This window comes from Zeus faber (assembly GCF_960531495.2).
Source record: "Zeus faber genome assembly, chromosome: 1".
NCBI classification, from domain to species: Eukaryota; Metazoa; Chordata; class Actinopteri; order Zeiformes; family Zeidae; genus Zeus; species Zeus faber.
In genome coordinates, this window is record NC_137193.1 from 14,656,774 (window position 1) to 14,678,046 (window position 21,273).

Sequence of the window (21,273 nt, forward strand, 5' to 3'; positions counted from 1 at the left end):
TGGAGTGAAGGGGCCTGGAAGGGAGGAGCCGGCATTGGTGGTCCATGGAGAGGGGTAGGCCATCCCACGTCTGGGCTTTCTGCGATGGACGGAAAGTCTGACGATCATAATGATGGAAGAGGAGGAGGTGGAGGAGAGGCCCCGAAGAGGCTTGGCGCTGTTTTCCAATCCGGTGACGGAGGAATGGTTGGGGACAGGGGTCAGGAAGGGAAGAGCCGCCATTGGTGGTCCATGGAGAGGGGTAGGCCGTCCCACATTGGGGGTCTCTGCGATGGACGGAGGGTCTGAGGATGATGGTGATGGAGGCGGAGGAGGGGGAGGAGAGGCCCCAAAGGGGCTTGGCGCTGTTTTCCAATCCGATGATGGAGGGAGGGTAAGGGACAGGGGTCAGGAAGGGAAGAGCCGCCAGGTCTGATGATGATGATGATGGAGGGGGAAGGTCTGGCCGCTGGCCGTGGCTAGGGCGAAGAGGGCGCACACTCCAGGGAGGCTGCAGGAAGGATAGAGGAAGACGGAGAGAGAGAAGGTGTGAGGAATGAGAACAACGAGGCGACGGGTCCCAGAAGGAAGTTGGAGACAGAATATAAAATAGGGGGGGAAAAAAAAAATACCACAAGAAAGCGGCAGGAAAATGGAAAAGAGAAGCAGAGGAGTATGTGGAGGAGACATGACGGAGAAACAGAGAGGAGGAGAGAGAATGGAAGTCACGTGGTGGAGAGGGAGTACGTGTGCATGTATGTGTACGTGTGTGTTTATGTGCATGTATGTGTATGTGCGTGTATGGTATGTGTGTGTATGTGCATGTATGTGTATGTGTGTGTAAGTGTGTGTATGTGCATGTATGTGTGTGTTTGTGCATGTGTTGTGTACGTGTGTATGTGTGTGTTTGTGCATGTATTGTGTATGTGTGTGTATGTGCATGTATTGTGCATGTATTGTGTATGTGTGTGTTTGTGTGTGTTTGTGTATGTGTGTGTATGTGTGTGTGTATGTGTGTGTCGGGTGTTAATTATGAACCCAGTGGAGTGACGGGGAAGAGACGGGAAATTAAGAAGTTGAGATCAAACAGGGTGGGAAAAAAAAAAATGAAATGGGGAGAAGGGGCCGAGATAACAAGCCCGGACAGAGTGGGGCGGAAAAAGGGGGTGGGGGGGGGGGGTTAGAAACATAGAGGAGAGGGGGAGATAAGAGAGACGGGGAGGATAAAAGGGAAGGGGGGAGAGAGGAAGAGGGAAATAAAGAGAAGAGACATGATTACAAAACGGCAGTAGAAAATCAATGCAGTGGGCATCATTGTGCTTGCAGGCGACGCACAAAGGGCAGGCGGGAGCACCGCACACACACAAACACACACACACACACACACACACACACACACACACACACGACGTACAAGCACAAATCTGAGCGTTGGAAAGGCGGGGGAGGCCTGGGGGTTGAGTCAGGCAGATGAACTGAGGAGTGAGACAAGTGACATTCAGAGCACAGTCATGATGACAGCACACACCAGACACACGCCAGCTCTGTCGCCGGCGACACGGCATCTGTGTGTGTGTGTGTGTGTGTGTGTGCGCGTGCACGTGTATGTGTGTGTGAGACGGAGAGTTTTTTTTTTGGGGGGGGGGGAGGGATTTCCTGCACCTCCTTTAGGCCCAGATCACACACAAAAAAACAGGAAAATGGAAGGCGCGCCGCATCGCCTCTTTTGTGAAAGCTGCTGCGCGAGCCCCTCTCTGTTCTTGTTGCGCGGCAACCGCAGAATCACCCGTCAATCATTTTTAACTGGATACCCGCTACACACTGCTTAGCATGTTGAACTAGCGGAGGTAAAGGTGCAATCAGTAATACTTTACTGGTTCGTTGCACAAATTGACCGGGATATAGACACAGGGGTTTGCAGGTGTTGTCGATCAATACCAGCCGGTCCGCCCTTCCCTCCACGGCTCCCGAGAGGCCAAGCTCTCCAACCAGGCCGCGCGGTCGGGTCCGGACTCTCTAGTTAGGAGGACACGCCCCCCCCCACCCCCGGACCTGTCAATCTGAACTACGTCCCTGAACAGCACCGCTTAAATCTCCAAACAGGTTTCATTTTGGTTTGAACGAGCGTGGACGGAGTGAGTGAGGGGGGGCCGCCCCGGGTTTTACTCACTATTTTTAGGTTTGTGTGCAGTGACTATAAAACATTTAAATAGTATGAGCAAATCAATTTATTTGATATTTTTTGCGCCACCAAGTTCCGGGCGGCTGCGCGGAGCTGTCCTATACTATGAGGTTCTATGCCAACTGTGGTTCAATGCCAGTTTTGACCACCGTTTTTTTCTCAGATTCTTTTGAGTTAAATGGGAATTACATAACTGTTTTTGTCAATGTTTGTTAGGGCTTATTTTAAAGATTTTTTTGGGGCATTTTTTATGCTTTATTTGAGAGAGGGAAGAAAGGGGACAGAGAGAGGGTGACATGCAGCAAATGGCCACGTGCTGCAGTCAAACCCCGGTGGTTGCCGTAAGGACTGAGCCTTGTATATGGTACGTGCTACCTGTTAGGCCTTTTTTGTACAAAAACTATTCAAACTATTCACTAAGTTGTAACAATTTGCTTTTGGAGTGTGTGTTTTGAAAACCAGGGTCAGCTGTCCGTTCCGCTACCTACAGATGCCGTGACGGTAATAGTGTCAAAATATAACTGACAGATAGTTGGAAAGTCTGGGCGTGACACCGCTTCAATTGTAGCAGCTCTCTGAAGACGATCGCTGCCTTTTATTTTTATTTTTCTGATCTCGCGCAGTGACCACCAGGTCTCGCAGATGATAATATTTTCACTCAAGCTGCGTGTGGCTTTTAGCGCCGGTGTTTGGGAAATGGACGCTATTTGCAACGAGGCTCATTTGCTAGAAAGGGGCCAATTTTGCACCAAATGTAGGCATAATACCTCATTTAAATACGTGCAAATAGCACCGGCGCATCGAGACGCTATCTGCGTGGCAAGGCAGTTAGCGCTGCATTTCACCATTTCGCGGGTGCTTTGTGAATTAGACGCTCACATTTCTGTTATTTGCGCCAGCAAAAGCCATGTAATCCCTTTGCGAATTCACCCCTTGGACTATTTTAATACCGAGGAATTATTCGTGATGTTCACACCGACAATTTGCACAAAATCAAGACAAAAATCTGAACCGACTACAATTAATAAACAATATACATATTTAACAATTTATATGAAAATTTAACTGCTCTGGTCAACGCGTCAACTTTAAAAGCTTGAGAGCTTGTTCTCTCTGGTTGTCCGCATGCCATGAGCGGCATGGCTCGCTTGCCGCGACTATAAATCACGCTTGAAAAGCCTCGTTTGGCGTTTGGTGTAGTTTCTATGGGTTCCTTGCGGCTTCAACGTTTTTTTACCGAGCTTGTTGCTCCGTGGTTTTCAAGGAAAGTTAGTCTTCAGCACAGAAGCTCCGCCCTGTCGAACTATCCGGTCAGCTGCGGGAAAAGAAGCTGAGAGACCGGGACCGTCTGCTCTGAATTAAAAAAATATATAAAAAAAATTCAATATGAGACGTCCAAGGTGCTGCTCCGAGCATGAAGCATCAATCAATGCAAAAGCTGCGAAAATCACTCACGTTGCTGACCCAACCCAGCTGCTAAGGAGGGCTTTGTACACAAACACACACACACACACACACACACACACACACACACACACACACACACACACACACACACACACACACACACACACACACACACACACACACACACACACACACACACACACACACAAACACATTCCCTTACCCTGTAAAGTGTGTTGGAGCGGGGTCTTATCATTGCAGTGGGGCCACACACACAATAGGCTGAAATTCATTACAGTCGTAGGAGTGCCTTGACAGGCTGTCAGCGTATTCCACAGATTCTTTAAATCCCCACACTCTCTTTCAAGCGTGTGGAGAATACTATCTGTCCTACAATACACACACACACATATAAACTGATAAACACACATTCATACACACCGACAGTCATAAACTGACACACATAGACACACACACACACACCCACAAACTCACACACACACACACTCTCTGTCTCTCTCTAAAGCGCTATAAAAAAAAGTACAATTATGTTGTAAATTGTATTTTCAAGGACAGTTCACATTGTCATACACTGTAGGCATGGACTGGACACGTTTGTTTACGCACGCTTATTTTTCGCAGCACACCCACACACACACACACACACACACACACACACACACACACACACGTGTGTGTGTGTGCATGCGTGTTGAGAATGAGTGGCAGGTGGCCATCCTCCAGTTATTGAACTCACCAATAACCGAGATCCACTCATCACAATTTACCTCACGAGCAAGAGGAGGGTCGATCTATTATTAATGCAGTGTACCACGGTGCGATTTGGCACACACACCCACACACAAACACAACACAAACATCTACATTCTGCTGGTGGTTCCCTCGCCGGCGCCACGATTGATGAATGTGACTTTGTAGTATTAACAGATGAGGGAGGACGACGCCCCAATTCCTGAACTCTCAGAAGGAGACGAGGTGATCTGTTGTTCCTCTTCTACCGAGATCCTCTCCCTCTCCCTCTCCCTCTCCCTCCCTCTCTCTCTCTCACCCTCTCTATTCCTCTCTCGTCTGTGCATTTGTAATCAGACCTGCCTTGCTTATTCAATCAGAACGCACCCGGCATGCAGTCGGTTCTGGTCTTTGCTGCAAGAACCTGCAAAGCCAAGAGCCACGCCCCTCCCGCTTCGCCGGCTTTTGAAGTCTGCCGAATCGTGGCTTTCCCCAGAACAGGCGGTTTGTGATCCGAGGAACCTGAGGAGCCCCGTATTCCCCATTCTCCGTTCACTCCGATTTTAAATGGAAGGATGCTTGGAATTCATGTCACACATTTTAACGACAAGGTTTAAATAACCTATTTAATCTGGAAAAAAACGAATCGGAATTTGCAGAACGCTCTATTCTGTGATCACAAGGGCATACGATGGAGGAACGGAGGAATGAGGTGGACATTTATTACTGATTTAACATCAACTTGGTTATACTCTGTGCTCTTGGTTTTAACCCCCCGTGCTTCTGGATCTCCATAAGCGTTCTCATCCTCTGTAGTGAAGGAATGTTGAACATGACAAGGAAAACCTCCTCCCAGTCAGAGCGCTGTCAGAGGGAAGGCTGGGAGACAATGCTCTGCACTTACAGGAGAGTGCCTTCTATCGATCCACGTATTGATTAATGTTTGAAAAGTCTTGTCCACGAGACAATGCGCTGGTAGTCCTGCCATGGCACTTACAGATAGTGAAGTCCAGGGGTCCTTGGGTTTGCCACTAAGGCTATGGGAGGAGACGGGACTTTGGGGGTCCAGGAGGTCTCATGTAACCGCAAAGTCGCCACCAGCAACAAGCTCAGAGATCCGTCCTCCATAACATATACTGTTATATACTGTGCATATACTGTTAATATATATATATACACACAGTATATATACACACAGTATATATATATATATATATATATATATATATATATATATCACTTACATAGTGTGTGCACCCACCCACACACTCTGATCCACAGCAAGTGGCTGGATATTGTTTGCAGCACCTGTGGTTCTCAGAAAGGCCTTAAAGTGCCTTGTCTCACAGTCGGTGTTTAAAATAGGTCATCCTATTTCCTTCTTCCTTCTTTTCCTGCCCTCGTTTCAACAACATAAACAACTGTCAGGAAGTTTTTTTCGCCACCAGGTCTTGCTTCTGAAACAAAACTCCTCATCAGCGTAACCCGGTGAGGTTAAGGAAATAAGTGTATTTTGTGCAACGCAGGAGGAAATGGGAGTCGGCGGTTCTAAGAGTGCCAGTGATTTGCTATTCTAACTTGTGTCAGGCTTACTCTGTTTGTCAGGGCGCCTCCTTGGCCCCCTCCTACCAACATAGATACACACAACCACACGCACACGCACACACACGCACGCACGCACGCACACACACACACACACACACACACACACACACACACACACACACACACACACACACACACACACACACACACACACACACACACACACGGCTAACGCATACATCAATCCCAGAATCACGCCGCTTGCACACAAACACACACAGCCTCCTCTGGCTGCCCAGCGGGTGGTCACGGGCGCTGAGCTAACAACCACTTCTTTATTTCAGCGACTTATCCTGCAGGATATCTTCCCTGACACGGAGCTGACATGGCCTCCAGGCACTGAAGATGCCGATGCAAAGTAGAGAAAAGTAGGGCAGAGAGATCAAACCCATCTGGGCTGTAAATGGGTATATGTGCTTCTTTGCACGAGTGTGAGCGTGCGTATGTGTGTGTGTGTGTGTGCGTGTTTGTGTGCGTGTGTGTGTGTGTGTATAAACATCCGTGCACCAGTGAGAGACACGTGATATACATATCTGTGTTGAGACCATGGGTGCACGGCTGCTTTCGAGAAGCAGAGCCCGAGATATGTGGAGTGCCTCCGGTGGCTGTTTCCAGAACTGCGTTTGACCCCGCCCAAACCCAATGCAAGCGAATGGAGGAGCTGGCCAAACTAAAAATTCCAATTCAAAACTTCTCTCAAGTGTTCCACGTCATTTCACCAATTTCTCTTCATGTTAATATCCCTCCTCATATGCATTTGCCAGAAATGTGCTGTGACTAGGCTAGGCCGCCAAAACCAAACAGCTCGGAGTTAGTGAATGGGGTTATGCACAGTATATATAGTATAAAGTATATATTGTGCATATATTGTACACAATGCATCGTTGTGTGTGTGAGTGGTTTTGCATTTCAGCTACAGACTTGATCGTGTTAAAAGGTAAAACGCGACTCCCCAATTTCACCACGATTACTGTACACCGCTGCTGCAATTTGCGTCCTGCTTTTGGCAACATCCATAACGGCTGTTGGCTGCTGCTGAAGGGTGTCTCAGTGCAGAGTCACAGAGAACCGCCTCGACGCTGCGGTTTATATCAAACTATACATCCTGGCACTAAAACTGCTTCTGTTTGATTTACTGAATAGGTGGACGATGTGTGTACGTAACCCCACGGTGCAGGGGAAACGCTGGCTGAGGTTGTTTTCTCCTTGCCAGAATGACGCCGACCTTCAGAACATCACCGGATACAACCAGTGTGACTTGTTCTCCTCTGTTGAACTTTTCCTCCTGTGAAACCCTTTTCTTTTTTTGGTTTGCCATGAAACCAGGACATTAAAGAAGCGTGCGCGAGCGAGAGAATGACTGAGAGGGACTGAAGGCGGGAGGGACAGGGTGTGAAGCGATGGAGAGAACAACAAGAGACACGGCACAACGAGAGAGAAGTGGGTGGGAGAGAGAGAGAGAGAGAGCGAGAGAGAGAAAGAGAGAGAGAGAGAGCGAGAGAGAGAAAGAGAGAGAGAGAGAGAGAGAGAGAGAGAGGGAGAGAGAGAGACAGAAAGATAGAGAGAGAGAGAGAGGAGAGAGAAAGAGGAGAGAGAGAGAGAAAAAGAGAGAAGAGAGAGAGAGGGCGCATGAGAGGGAGAGAGCAAGAGAGAGGGCGAGAGGGCAAGCGAGAGAGAGAGAGAGAGAGAGAGAGAGAGAAGGGAGAGCGAGAGGGCGAGAGGGAGTGTGAAGTCGTGGGTTCCCTCCTGACACTGATAAATACCTGAGGATGGGGACGCCATTGAGATCTGGGCGAGGCCGTCATTAACCTTGTAAAAGCTCCGGCCACCGCTGGTGATTAACGGCGCCCCATTATGGGCTATTAAAGAGCGGCGGCGGCGGCACGGAGGAGGAGGGCGGTGCCCCTCGCCCACGCTGAAACAGCCGGGGAGCGCGAAAGTTTCCCTCCTCAAACGGCGGCGAGCGATATACATAGATCCCCTATTCCGTGATGAAGCGAAGGGGTGGGAGCGATTTGTTTTGCAAGCTCCGTTACGACCGCCCTAATATCCTCTGACTGCCACTCCCTCCACGCGCCACCTCCGTGTTTCCCCCTCCCTGTCTTGTTCAAAGGCCTGTTATTGTTTATTACAATGGAACTCTGCCGAGTCCCCGAAGAGGGAGCGGGCGATAAGCAAAATACTCTGCGCATGCAACCGAGTCTGTTACCATATGAAAGGCCTGGGAGGGAGAAGAAAGGGGCCCAGGAAAAGCCAGGAAGAATGGAACGGGGAAGCGGATAAAGCGCGAGGAGATAGGTGTCGGGATAGGGCGGAGACGCCACGGCATGAAAAGTGTTGGAGAGAGAGAGAGAGAGAGAGAGAGAGAGGGAGGGAGAGAAATGGGAGAGAGGGTGAGTGGGTGGCAGTGGAAGATAAAGGCGGCGCTGTATTCCCTGATGTGGCGGCTCGGGGTAGCTGCTCCCTGGATTACCGCATTTACACTCCATCTTAAAAATAGACACCATCACCGCCGCCGCCCCGTGATAATTTCTTTCGCTGAAGTGCGGCGACGGCCATTGGCGCTCCCAGAGAATAGTTTCCTCTATCGCTCTGTGCGGAATTTCCCTTTTATCCGTCCTTTCCTTAATCTCACCCTCCCCGTCGTTGCTCAATGTCACCTTCTATCCCTCTCCCTTTCGCTCACCCCCCTCAGAAAAAGTATCCATCACAAAGCGGTGCCGTCCGACGGAAGACGATCTACGCGAGTCGGCAGGCGTCCCGGTGCCTCCGGGCTTCCGAGCCGACGACGGCCCCGCTCGAGGCGCGGAGGATGAGGAGGGGCCCTATCGTCCGGCCCGTCCTTCGGAGACGCCCGTTGAGGCTCCTTTGAGCCGACTGTACTTGATACGCCTCTGGTCGCTCGGGGTTTGCGTTCAAAGTCAAGAGCTCTCCAAAACCGGACACGAGAGGGCCCCTTCCGAGAGCGGAGACAAATGGGCGCGGCGCCGCCTTATTTCAGAGCATCGCCGACGAGCACTTTCGGCAGCTCGGAGGTTGAAAAGGGGATCGTCCGTCTTCGCGCGGCAGTACAGCGAATCGAATTTCACGCCGAAATGTGATGACTCGACTCGAGCGGGGAGGGAGGGAACGGCGGCGATGATGTGAGGGAAGCAGGTGTGGGGATCACAATGAGGGGAGTGATCGCGCCCCGGATTTGGACTCAGCAATTCTCCCGACTCGGGGCGCTCTCTGGGCTTGACTCTGTCTTTACCTTTGCTACGGCAACCTTGAGGGCTGCTGGTGAATAATGATGACCCCACCCAGGGCGGCAGCGGCAACGACATGTTGACAACTCTCACGTCCCTGTGTTGCCGTAGTGATGGGATCTCTTCTCTCCCCCTCTCTGAGACGCTTTCAGGGGGAGGTGGTGGCATTTAGCGCAGTCTCCACGTTCTCGAATATAGAAATTATTCACTACGAGCCAATGCAACTCCCTGAGTAGTCACATGGGAGCGGTGTATGTATGTGAACTTTCTTTCACTTCCTATATGGTTCGACCAATCATGTTGCCGGGGGCGGATCTCCGTTGGCAGTGTGACATGGAACGACTCCCAACTGGAAGCAACCTGACCAGCGAAACAAGAACAATTATACGCCAAATGAGCACGACATGGCTGACCGTCGATTGCCAGGGACTGAACACCCCTCTCTGAAAAGGAGCGCTGGGATCCCACATTACTCCTTGGCTAACGGCGAACACAAGCTCGGCCAGCGCTGATAAATTCCACCGTTCCCGCGGCCGGTGGGGAGATAAGCTACGACTTCCCGTCCAGACACCAACGTTCAGAGAGCGAGTTTCTGGGAAGGTTTCCGATCCCCAACACTGTGTCGACTGGCCACTGCAGAAATACGCAGATTAAAATCCCCGTCCGTCGCGAAATCCCCGCAACGCTTCCCCAAACGGGGCGGTTAAGCCCCGCCCCTTACCGATCTCCGGAGGAGGGACCCCCCCCCCCCGAAGAAGTGCTTTTAGGAAAGGACGGCTGGGATCCCAGATTCCCTCCTGAGAGGTTAGTAAGAATTTTAGTTCCATTCTGTGGTAGAAAAAAATCCAGAAAAGTGAATGTCCACAGGAATACACTCATATCCCGATCGTGGCATGTAGATAAAATGGACGTGGTGTCCGTGACATCGCCCGCTGGACTATTTGAAGCCTCGCGTTTGGGTTTAAGTTCTCTGCCATTTGGCGTATTGAACCAAGACAGGTACAAGAAGGTCTCCCATTCTCACTCCTATGGGCTCACTAGTCATTCCGGAGAGAGAACTCCTGTTCCCTCTCTAAGAAACAAAACAAATTCCCATCGAGCGACTCCAAGATTTTAACTTTAAACAAATTGGTCGGTCCTGTGATAAAATAAGGACTTAATTATATAAGGAAATGAGGAATTAATAAGGAAACGCTTAGTTTCCCAGGACTCAGATAGTGGCACTGGTTTGTTTTTCCACATTTTTTACAAAAAATGTGTTTGAAGTTTAGCAAATCACAAAGCAACATATTTTTGGACTTTAGCAGGATTAACGTCAGAGCAGTGTTGAATCAGTGTTTTGTTTGGCGGGCCTTGGACCAGAGATGTTTGGCTCTTCAAAAGCAAGCTTCAATCCTTGCTTTATACAGTCCTCCATCGTGATGAATAACTAAACATGAAGAACGTGACATGAATGACTACATCTTAGAACTAGAACTTGGGAAAGTTCTATTTGAGTTTTATCAGACTAAAATTGAGAAGTTGCTTCATGGTTGGAGGTTCTGACTCACCTTAGTCCTCGCCAGCAACCAAGACCACGTTTTCTGCTTCCCAATGGGGTTAAAAACAAACAAAAAGAACACACTCAGTAGCCAAAACATCTGTTTTATACAGTTTTAAAATCAAGTGTAGGATTAAGTAGAATGCAGGAACCATTTCCGGAACAAGGACCTTTGTTCCCAGTTTAGGAACTTAGGCCTTTTATCCACAGGAGGAACATTAGGAACTTAGTAATCAGCTTGGAAAGCAACCAAAGACTCTTCCAGGGACTGCTCTGCTCCGCGTTTCAGAAGGTTCCAGGTCCAAATGGTTGCGCGGTTAGTTCCTGTACCTTGGTGTTAAAGTGACTTAAGTGGTCGGCCTTGGATGGCCAAGTCACTGACGATCTACGCATCCATCGTTTACCCACCTGGTCAGAGTCATGGGTGGTGGACCTTACCCCGTATGACAATGGGCATTTCGGCAGGGAACCACCCCGGACGGCAGAGGGACACCAGTCCATCGCCACCTCACACATTCTCTCATGCCATTAACACTCTGAGACGCTTCTCAGCCTAAAATTAGCGACAGATATCCGAGAGCTGCGGGGCGACGGCGCTGACCGCAGCCACCGTGGATTCGCTTCTGAGACGTTCTGATCAAATCAGGAAGGGTCCATTTAGTATTCCTGCCGTCATCCGGCGGACTTTTAACTGTGTATTTACCGGCAGAGTGCCCGGGCCTCCCAGCGGGGGCCCAACCTGCCACCGCGCCGCCTCGCTGCCCTTGAAGCCGGACACGTTCGCCTCAGCAGAACACACATTGCATCAAGCCAGGTGTGTGTAAATGGGCATTATGCCGCTGTCGGGGTGTGCGGGTCCCTGTGGATCGGCGGGAACGATTGAAAGTCCATCGAGGAGACATATGATGAATATTAATCATTGTGCTGTATGTGCGGCGCGGCAGGTTGAGGGGCTCCGGGGACTGAAGCGCAACATCACCTGGAGGCACCTGCTGTATGCACTCATTATCCATAAGCCGCTGCTGTCGCTGGTGGTGCTGTGCTGCTGCAGCCGAGCCACGTGTCCCAGCATGCTCTCTGGTCGGGTCGCGGCGTTTATAGTCTTGCAGAGTGTGCCTGTTAATAAGTAATGTTGTGGTGTACAGGTGGGTGTTGCTCCCTGCTGTTCATCTCTGCCTGACGCACCTCCAACGGTGCCCTTTGGTCAGTTGCTAGGTCATCTACTGGGCACGGTGATCTAGCACAGGGGTGCTACCGAACCTATGGCTCGCGAGCCAATTATGGCTCTTTCGATGACAGTATAAGGCTCGCAGACAATTTTGAGCTAAAAAATTTCATCACAATTAACAAGTAATAAATAATTATTCTGTGTCATTTTAAAGTAAAACAGGTAAGAGAAATTACAGTTTTGAAAATAAAATTCAAAATATAAATGTGGCGGACAAAGGGGCGTAGTCAAGCACCGGCTGCGGACCACAGAAAGACTCCGTGCGCCTTTCACTCGGCGCCCTGCCCCTCCCGGGTCTCTGCTCAGGCGCCACTTGTGGGAGTCTCTGCCCACAGGTGAGGGTTTAGGGAGGGAGACGGAGTCTTTCTGGCCGTGGTGCGCCCACATGGCGAGAGTTTTATTGTTCATTTCAATATGCGGCACGCAGGCCACAATTATATGTATCACCGAGGATTATCATAATAATTGTGGATAATAATGATGCTCTTGGGCGCAGGTGGAATGGCGTTCCACTGCTGGGCTGCTTACGAGCCCGTGCGCCGATCCCCTCTGTAAGACAAACATTAAGAAAACTCCCTGCCTCCAGTCGGACCAATCAGCTGAACACAAGTGGACGAAAATGGAAAAGACTTCAATATGTACGTGACAAATAATTTCTTGAACTTGAACTTGAACTTGAACCTGAAGGCCAGCTGGTTCTCAAAACTTGGAACGAGCTTCCCGTCACATAGCACACAATGCAGCGTGTGAGTATTGCTGTATGGAGCATGTTTGGCTCTACATACGCATGTGAGCAGTCTTTCTGGCATCTGAGAAACATTAAGAGAAACCTACGCTCACGTTGAACTGATGGAAGCCTCAACGCAGCATGAAGCTTAACCTCACTACGTATGAAGCAGACTACAAGGCCACCAGCAAAACCATGCAGCACCACAAGTTGCATTGATGGTGAAAAGTATTTCATTTATTATTGGTTAGCTACAGTATAACAACAATATTCTTAAAAAGAATAAAGAGAACTGTATTATTAATAGCGCACAGATATGTGTTATACGTTAAAAATGTATGCCTTACTTAAAAAATACACGCATTAAGTTGAATTCAATTTTATTCAATATTATATGGCTCACAAGGAAATACATTTGGAAATATTTGGCTTTTATGGCTCTCCCAGCCAAAAAGGTTCCCAACCCCTGATCTAGCAAATGACCAAAGGCAAAGACAAGAGTTGCGGGGTTTACAGCGGAGTGCGAGTGATGAGTAATTACAGCAGTTTGAGTGAACGTGTGTACGTGTATAATATCTTATAATATTAAATAATAAATAATATTAAAAGTCTGTTTATGCGCAGTGAATGAAGCAGCGCTGGGGCGATACCTACAGCGCATCCTGAAGGTGTTTAGAAACCTTTGAGGGACTAATTTCCACTGCACTGCCACTCCAACCGCCTCCAAGGCCCACGAGCGCCGCTAACGACGTATTGAAGAGCCGCACCCGTTTCCTGCTCTCCACCGTTCACAAAGCCATGAACACCCACTCCGGGCTGTTTTCCATAACCATTTCAAACAATTTATTTTGCATTGTAATTACCCAAAACTATAAAAAGTTAAGCTTATCTGTATTTTATAAATCCGCGCTCTCTGGGCTTGTTGCCACCTTGTTAGTTGTTAATGTTAACACATCCTTGATGGACGGCCGCTGGCACATGAATACATTTGCCCAAAATGTAGACACGATTCCTAATGCAAATCAAATGTTAGTAAGTGTTTGAACTTCTAAGTGCTTCTGCATCGTCTCATTTATTTTCTATATTAATGTTTATATTGCATAGCTGGGAATGGCTTTTCAGCGCTGACATGACACTGTAGTGTTGGAAATGAAACTTTGAAACTTTCCCGAACTCGACCTTTACCATGGAACAGTAAAAGTATGGAATGACGACTACTCACCTTATTGTAATTAAGATGTTTTTTTGTGTTCATGTACTTCTATGTATATTTAGGGTTAGGGGTGTATTTTTAATTCATCAAATTTTTATTTGGGTATTTTGTAATTTTTTATATATTTTTAAAATATCAAAAGTATGTAATTTTACTCTTACCTCAGTATTCATGACAGATTTTAATGTAATTGTACAGTCACCAATCACTACTTATAACAATTTGAATTTTATCAAAATTGTATTTATTAATTTATTTATTGCTGTGAACTTGGTGATAGTTGTTCTTATCATATTCCATTTGGCCTTTTTTTGATATTTCTTTTCAATCTGTATTTCTGTTGAGGATCTATCGACCGTGGCAGTTTTTTTATATTTTCTAAACCTTTCATGATTTTTTTTCCATTCATAACATTTATTATCAGAGAGATATCATGATTTGTTAAGAAGTATAAAGGTATTTCCAGTAATACTTGCATTGTAGGTTGAATCTCATTTTCTGCCGAGAATATCCTCCTTTTCAAAGCATTTCCCTCCGATATGAAAGCATAATTGTTGTTTTTGTTCCCTTTTTTCAAAGAAATGAGTCTGAATGCACGGAACAGTGGCACAAACAATGACTAATGCTCGCGCCCGCCTTCCAAATAAATGTGTCACCTGCGATCGTGGCCCACGCCGAGCGGCGCCACAGCCAGACATCTGCGGCCATGTTGCCGCCTCTCTCGGCCAATCAGGACGGAGAGAAAAAAGGGATGGAAAGAACAGAACAAAGGAGCCAATGTGTTTAACAGCCATTGTGAAATCACTGTGATGATCAAAGTAATAATTTATATGCTAGATAATAACACTTTATACCCTTTACCCGATACTGATATCTAATCCTGTACATAGAATTGCATTTTGTAAATTCTGAATTTTTTTAATATATATTTGGTTATTTCGGTTAGGTATTTTTTGGCCATTTGCGTATATTTGGCTATATTTATTTGATATATATATATATATCAGCGTTATAAACTCTTTCTGATGGAATCCCATAATAACTATTAGATAACATTAATAGTATATAGTAACAGTATATTGTATTTTATATGTAGTAATATATAGTATTAAAAGTAAAAGTATGTGTCATAGGCTCTGTCCTGATTCAGCAGAGCCTAAGCCACTACTTGTCACACACAGTGTATGTACAAATGTGATATTTATATTAATGCAAACTTGCACAATTTCCTACTTCAAGTTCAAGTTCAAGTTCAAGAGATTATTTGTCACATACATATACATACAGTCATACATATATGCAGTGAAATGTCATGACACCCGGTGACTTTTGTCAGAATGTGAAATGTGGCTAGAGGGAGTTTTTTGTTCATTGTTTTGTTGCCAAATTGCTCTATTTTTACCTTTTTCCATATTGTCTTTTCTCTTTATTACTTTATAGGCGGTTGGTGTAAGGGAGGAAGGTGCGCAGAACAGAAGGTATTGGAGGCAGATGATCTGCTGTGGCAACCCCCTAACGGGAGCAGTCGCAAGAAGAGGAAGACGACTTTATTATTATTATTATTATTATTATTATTATTATTATTATTATCATCTATTGTTTTGATGTGTGCATTTTCTGTCCCTCTAAACAGCTAAAATGGCATAACGTTCCGACTGTGACTTCTTTGTGTAATGTATGTCCTGATTACAATTTACATACAAGTCATTTACAAATATATACAAAAATATATAATTCTATGAATCCAGATATTTGCTTTGAAATGTATTGAGAATGCTAAGGGAGGAGGGGAGACGGGAGAAAAAGGAAATCAGCAGCGTGTCCGAATGTTTTTAGTGTATTTTAATGTATTATTCGCCGTTCGAGTCAGATATTTGCTAAATGTTGCCACGGCTGAAAAGCAAAAAGTCATCAGAAACTTTTGTGAAAGTCAATTTCGTTAATGTTACGAGCGGCAACTTGGCAACCGGGCAACCTGCAGGGTATTCCTCAAGGTCGCTTAAAAATTAAATTCAGCTAGCCAGACTGACTTCCGGTACAAGCGGGTTCCTAAGATCCTGCTAGAAAAGATGCCTGTTAGGTTACCGTGGCAACATATTCCTTGGAGCTAGCCTGGTTACCATGGTGACTGGCCTGGCCGGGAGCAGGGTGGTTTGAGCACTCGGGGCTAAGAGTGTCACTGTTCAGCATCCGACACGAAACCAACGCTTGACTTTAGTTCCGCGTGACGAGTTTCACATTCTAATTATAACGTGAGAGTTAAAGAAATACATACCAAATGTATATATTTTGATGAACTTGTTGGGATATACTGTATGTGTTTATTGCTGACTTCCTTATTGAAAGTGCCTGTTTCCCCAGTAAATTGCATGCAAGTAAATAAAAAAAATATATATATTTTTTAAAAGAATGAATGCAGTGAAGTCGATAAATAACTACAAGTTCAGTATATACAGATATTTATATATATGTATATATATATATATATATATATATATATATACTGTACATATAAATATATACTGTATATCATATTAAAATATACATTTCTTACATACATAATATATTTTTTAAATGATATATATATATATAAGAAATTATTATTACTATAAAAAATATATACATACAAATTATATATAAATATATTTTTAGATATACAATAGATTTTCTTATTTACGTCAATGCGATTGAGTTGCTGATTGATGAAGGAGCTGTGTTCTCTGTAGAATACCCAGAATAACCTCTTTATGAACGGTATAGAATCACCTTTCAAACGAAACTATACTGTATATGTAACTTGCAGCAGCAATCGGCTCTTAACTGACGCAGATGCATTGGATTTCGCTTTTCAACGATCTGCGATAATGTTTTTACCGCGCTGGAGTGGTCTTCATTATATTCCCCGACCATTAACATCTGAGGCACATTTAACAAGTAGATTTTTTCTAAATGCACATAATATGTTAGGATCCTATTTTCTACAGCGACATAGCAGGTGTCTCCATATTTTAAATACTGTATATTGATATGTTTGTATATTATAGGCTGTGATATTAGCGGGACTGAACATACCTTGGCACACGCACACGGAATACAATTATCTGCGACAATTCATCCTTTTGTTAAAGAAATAACACGAGGAGAGGAACAGGAGTTTGAAATTGAATTGGTGTCGGCTTCCTATCAGTTTCTTTAACCTGTTTCAGGGGAACGCAATGGAATATAAATGGAAGGTGAGGTTTGTTTACTTGAGATCACCTTAAATAACATTATAAATGAGGTGTTTGTGTTTGGTAATCGATTGGCAGGATGCTTTTCTGTCTTCAGTAATACCCTCCCATCACCCTTTTGAGTAATCATGTGTATAAATATTTCAATATTACATTTTTGTTTAAATATTGTTCCATCAGTAATTCTTGCTCTGTAGGTGTGAAGCCAACGTCACGTCCTGTATTGATCCTGTATTGATCCTGTATTGATCCTGTATTGAACTGAGCTCCTCTAATTGGTTAATGCTATGGAGAGCGCGCCACGTACCGTCTCCATCTGATCCAGACTCCATTGAGACTTCAGGGACTTTTAGGGAACCTGGCAACCTGGCAACCTGTTAACTGCATCGACAGCGATTGACCTGCTGGAAGTAACCCCGCCCGTACGCCGCCCTTGAAGGTCGAAACAAACTGATACAGGTTTGCAGTGGAGTAGACAGAACATGGGAACATTTGTAAATGAGCCGGGAACCTTTAAAAAAAAAAAAAAAAAAGCCCTTTTATGGTGGCGGCGGGGGAGAGAGAGAGAGAGAGAGAGAGAGAGAGCAATAGAATTGAAAATCAATTTTCTACTTATGCACCAATGATAATCACCCCCTTAACAGGACGCAGAGTTGCCTACGAAAAATTACAATGGAATAAAAAAAAAAAATCCATCCAAAAGGCAGAGCAAACAAAAAGAATACCAGCGTGAGCTTTAATTGCAGGTTAAGGAACTGTAATTGAATCCAAAGGTGCAACGGAAACGTTCAATATGAATATGGAAACAGGAGCCGAATAATCAAATGTTGGGACGCAATCACGGGGTGATTGTCTGTGACTGATCTGCACGCTGCAGCGTTGTCATGGGAGCGTGGTCGGCGATTCAGACTGTGATACAAGTTATGGACGGTGGTGTAGCGGTGATCCACTGTGTTCTCCTCTCCATAAATACTACACTACATAAATTTAAAACTTTAAATAATTGTCGGACAGTAGTTATTTGACTCAAAGTGTTTGATGAAAATGTGAAAACGTAGGGAAATCCTTGAAGGGGCTGCGCCGTATAGCGGCAAGGTCCCCTGCAAAACGTATATTATTGCAGTTATACTCCACTCGCCAAACAAGATCGCCGAAGTGAAAGTTCTGTCACAAAACGATATTGTTACGTATCCTTGTGCATTTTTAGGTGTGTATGCGGAAATCCTGGAGCTTTCATCCTGGCTACACGGCGCGTACCTGCATATCATGTAGGCTACGCAGTGCACCGCGCCCCATGCGAAAGCCCCAGAGCCCCAATCTGCACATACTGTATATAACAAATTGGATTTGTCACAGAGCGCCCTGCTCCGCAAACTCATCCCGCCCTACCACCCGACCGGAAGTAGCAGAATGTTGGCTTATTGGCGACAATAACAATAACAAAAAATAACAATAACAAAAAATACAATTCTGAGCCAAAACAGACTGACAGTGTTACAGTCCACACTCTAATAAACCACATGTGACTTTTCACATATTTCACTAACAAGTGAAATGCAGGTGGAAAATATGTGTTTTTGCAACAATAAAATATACCATGTGCTTCTATAACATATTTAAGCACATTTGAAACCCATGTATGGCACTAACTGGGGCATTGTAAAAATAAATAAATAAAGAAGGAAAATAATAATAATGATGTGGTGTGGGGATGGTGTGGTTTGAGCAGCCACACGTGTCCTGGATCCAGGTAATTGGTGGATCCAGGATCAGTGTGGCTGCATGCCTGTTACTCGTTGGTTGGTCTAACAAGCAACAGGTAAAACCCACATCCCCACACTCACTCAGGAGAGGAGCCCTTGTCACGACACATGTCTATCTGCACCTGGGCTTATTCCACCAAGCCCACTCTCCACAGTAAACTCTGAAACCCCGTCCTCTGTGTCTCTGTGCCCAAGGTCCCTGGAAACGCCACCTGGATGGCGTGTGGCAGGCGAAACTGCCACAAATAATAAAAAAGAAGTCATAAAAAAAATAATAACCCTAAGCCATCACATGAGTTAATCTATAACAATAAATCAAACAGCATAACGTCCCTACTTTTTCTCCTGCAGATCCTGATCCTACAATTCACTAAAAAACCATATGCGGTGTCATTGTCATTTACAAATATATACAAATTGAAATATATTTACTATATTACTCAAACGAATTTAAAGTGACGGCGTTAGAAATGCAGTATAGTAGCAGCAAAAATACAAAATCATAATAACCCCACTGTAACTTCCCTGCATCACCCGGGTGAAAGTTTTACAATGCATCACATGCCTCAGCCAGCACCGTGCCGGCGCTTTTACATGTAATTTGTTCCCAAAATGAAAATGCACCTTTTCACGAGCACTTCACACCGGGCGGCATGTTGTGAAATGTGACGTGGTATTAAAATGACAAATCATGGAGCCTTTTCCTTAGTGCGTGCGTGCGTGCGTGCGTGTGTGTGTGTGCGTGCAGCCCTGAGCTACGAGGCAGTGCATCAAAAGTAGCAAGCTAACAATATCTGCTTGGCTGCCTCTTTAAATGAAACATCAGTCACATTGAGAGCGCGAGAACCACTTAAGCACAATCCTCTTGGCCGCCGTAAAGACAGGGAAAGAGAGAGAGGGAGAGAGAGGGGCGGGAGAGGGGGGGGAGAGAGAGGGGCGGGAGAGGGGGGGGGGGGGAGAGAGAGAGAGAGAGACAGAGCGAGGGAGAGGGAGAGAGAGAGAGAGAGAGAGAGAGAGAGAGAGAGAGAGAGAGAGACCCCATTGGCTCTAAACGAAAAGGCAGTTTCACTCTTCATTACCGGCGGGGGAGAAAATGAGTTTGTCTTCACGGACCAGCGGCGGCGGGGCGAGCAGGTAGCGCGTCCGGGAGCCCCCACCGCGGCCCCTCACCGACGGCCCCCAGCACCGTGACTCACTGAGTGAGTCAGCGACGGCGTTTGCCTCCATCTCCTCCTTCCGCCGGAGAACAACACCGCCCGGGCCCTGATTGATGGCTGAATGCCGGCCTTAATTTGGAGGGAGGTGGCGAGGGAGGGATGGGAGGATGGAGGGGCGGAGGGGAGAGCCTGACACGGTAACAAAGGAGAAATGGGGCTGGGGGTGGTGGTGGTGGGGGGGGGGGGTAGAGAGGAGGAGGCGCAGGAGACAGCGGGAGAAAGGAGGCGATGGGCGTCGCCATTGTTCGCCCAAATATCGCAGCTACACATCGCGTCATCTGGGTTCTTGTTGGTGTAGGACCACGGTTACGGCGCGGCGGCGGGACTGTTTACAGCGCCGCGTTCACAACCCAGTTATTACGTTTTTGAAGCGGGAAGCCGAGCTGGTTTGGTGGAAAATAAATCCAATATTTACAAGAGGCTGCGGTTCGATGCTGTTTACTCCAGTGGCGCACGACTCGGATCGATCGGTTCGTAGGGAGCCCGTCTTTCCAACGAGTCGGCAGCCTGGAGTCACTCCGGCAAAAAGGGTCGTCCGTTTCGGTGTGAGCGGGAGAGCGCGAGTGAATCTCAGACTCGCAAACTGAAAGTAATTACTGAGGACTCAATGAATGTGGGGGAGAAGGCATTATGCGAAGGTATTCAATGCGATTTGCACTTTGCATTAGGCCCAAATAAATTGTTTCGACAGGATTGAAGGATTCTCGTGGGGGAACTCCGCTCACGACATGCACAGAGTGAAGCGAACGGGCCCAGAAAATGGAACGGCTCTTTTTTTTTTTAAACCGAGTGACTCGTAAAGGACTCACGAATCGAATCTCAAAAAAGAGCCGAACCCGTTCGTCCCTCGTTTTCCCGGCCAGAATGCAAAGATCAGACCAGATCAGACCGAAAATCAATGAAACCTTTCTATTTGCTGTCCATTATCCTTAGCGCTCCATATTGCTTTACCAATCAATGGATCTGTGATTTATTGATTCATCTATGCGTCTAATTCAGAGCACAGAATCAGTTTGTGAGATGATAAGGAACAATATGACGATTAACGCTCATCACAACTGACCCCACACCTGCCATATGAATCGTCTAGAAATGACATCGTGTGTCTCCCCAAAACTTGAACAGAACAGCACTTTAAAATACGAAACGTTCACATTTTGCTCACTTTTTTTTTCTGGGCACTT

At 46.3% G+C, this 21,273-nt stretch overlaps 1 protein-coding gene across 1 annotated transcript in view; it reads right to left on the bottom strand.

Annotated features, from left to right (window-relative positions):
- Window positions 1–458: 458 nt before the first annotated feature.
- The window catches only part of samd12 (sterile alpha motif domain containing 12), a gene marked incomplete at both ends in the record, with an annotated part of 127,689 nt that continues 106,874 nt past the window's right edge, over window positions 459–21,273 (bottom strand). Inside the window, one exon of the mRNA XM_080008435.1 lies at window positions 459–490. Within this exon, the coding sequence (XP_079864561.1) occupies window positions 459–490 (32 nt within the window). The remainder of the gene's footprint in view (window positions 491–21,273) is intronic.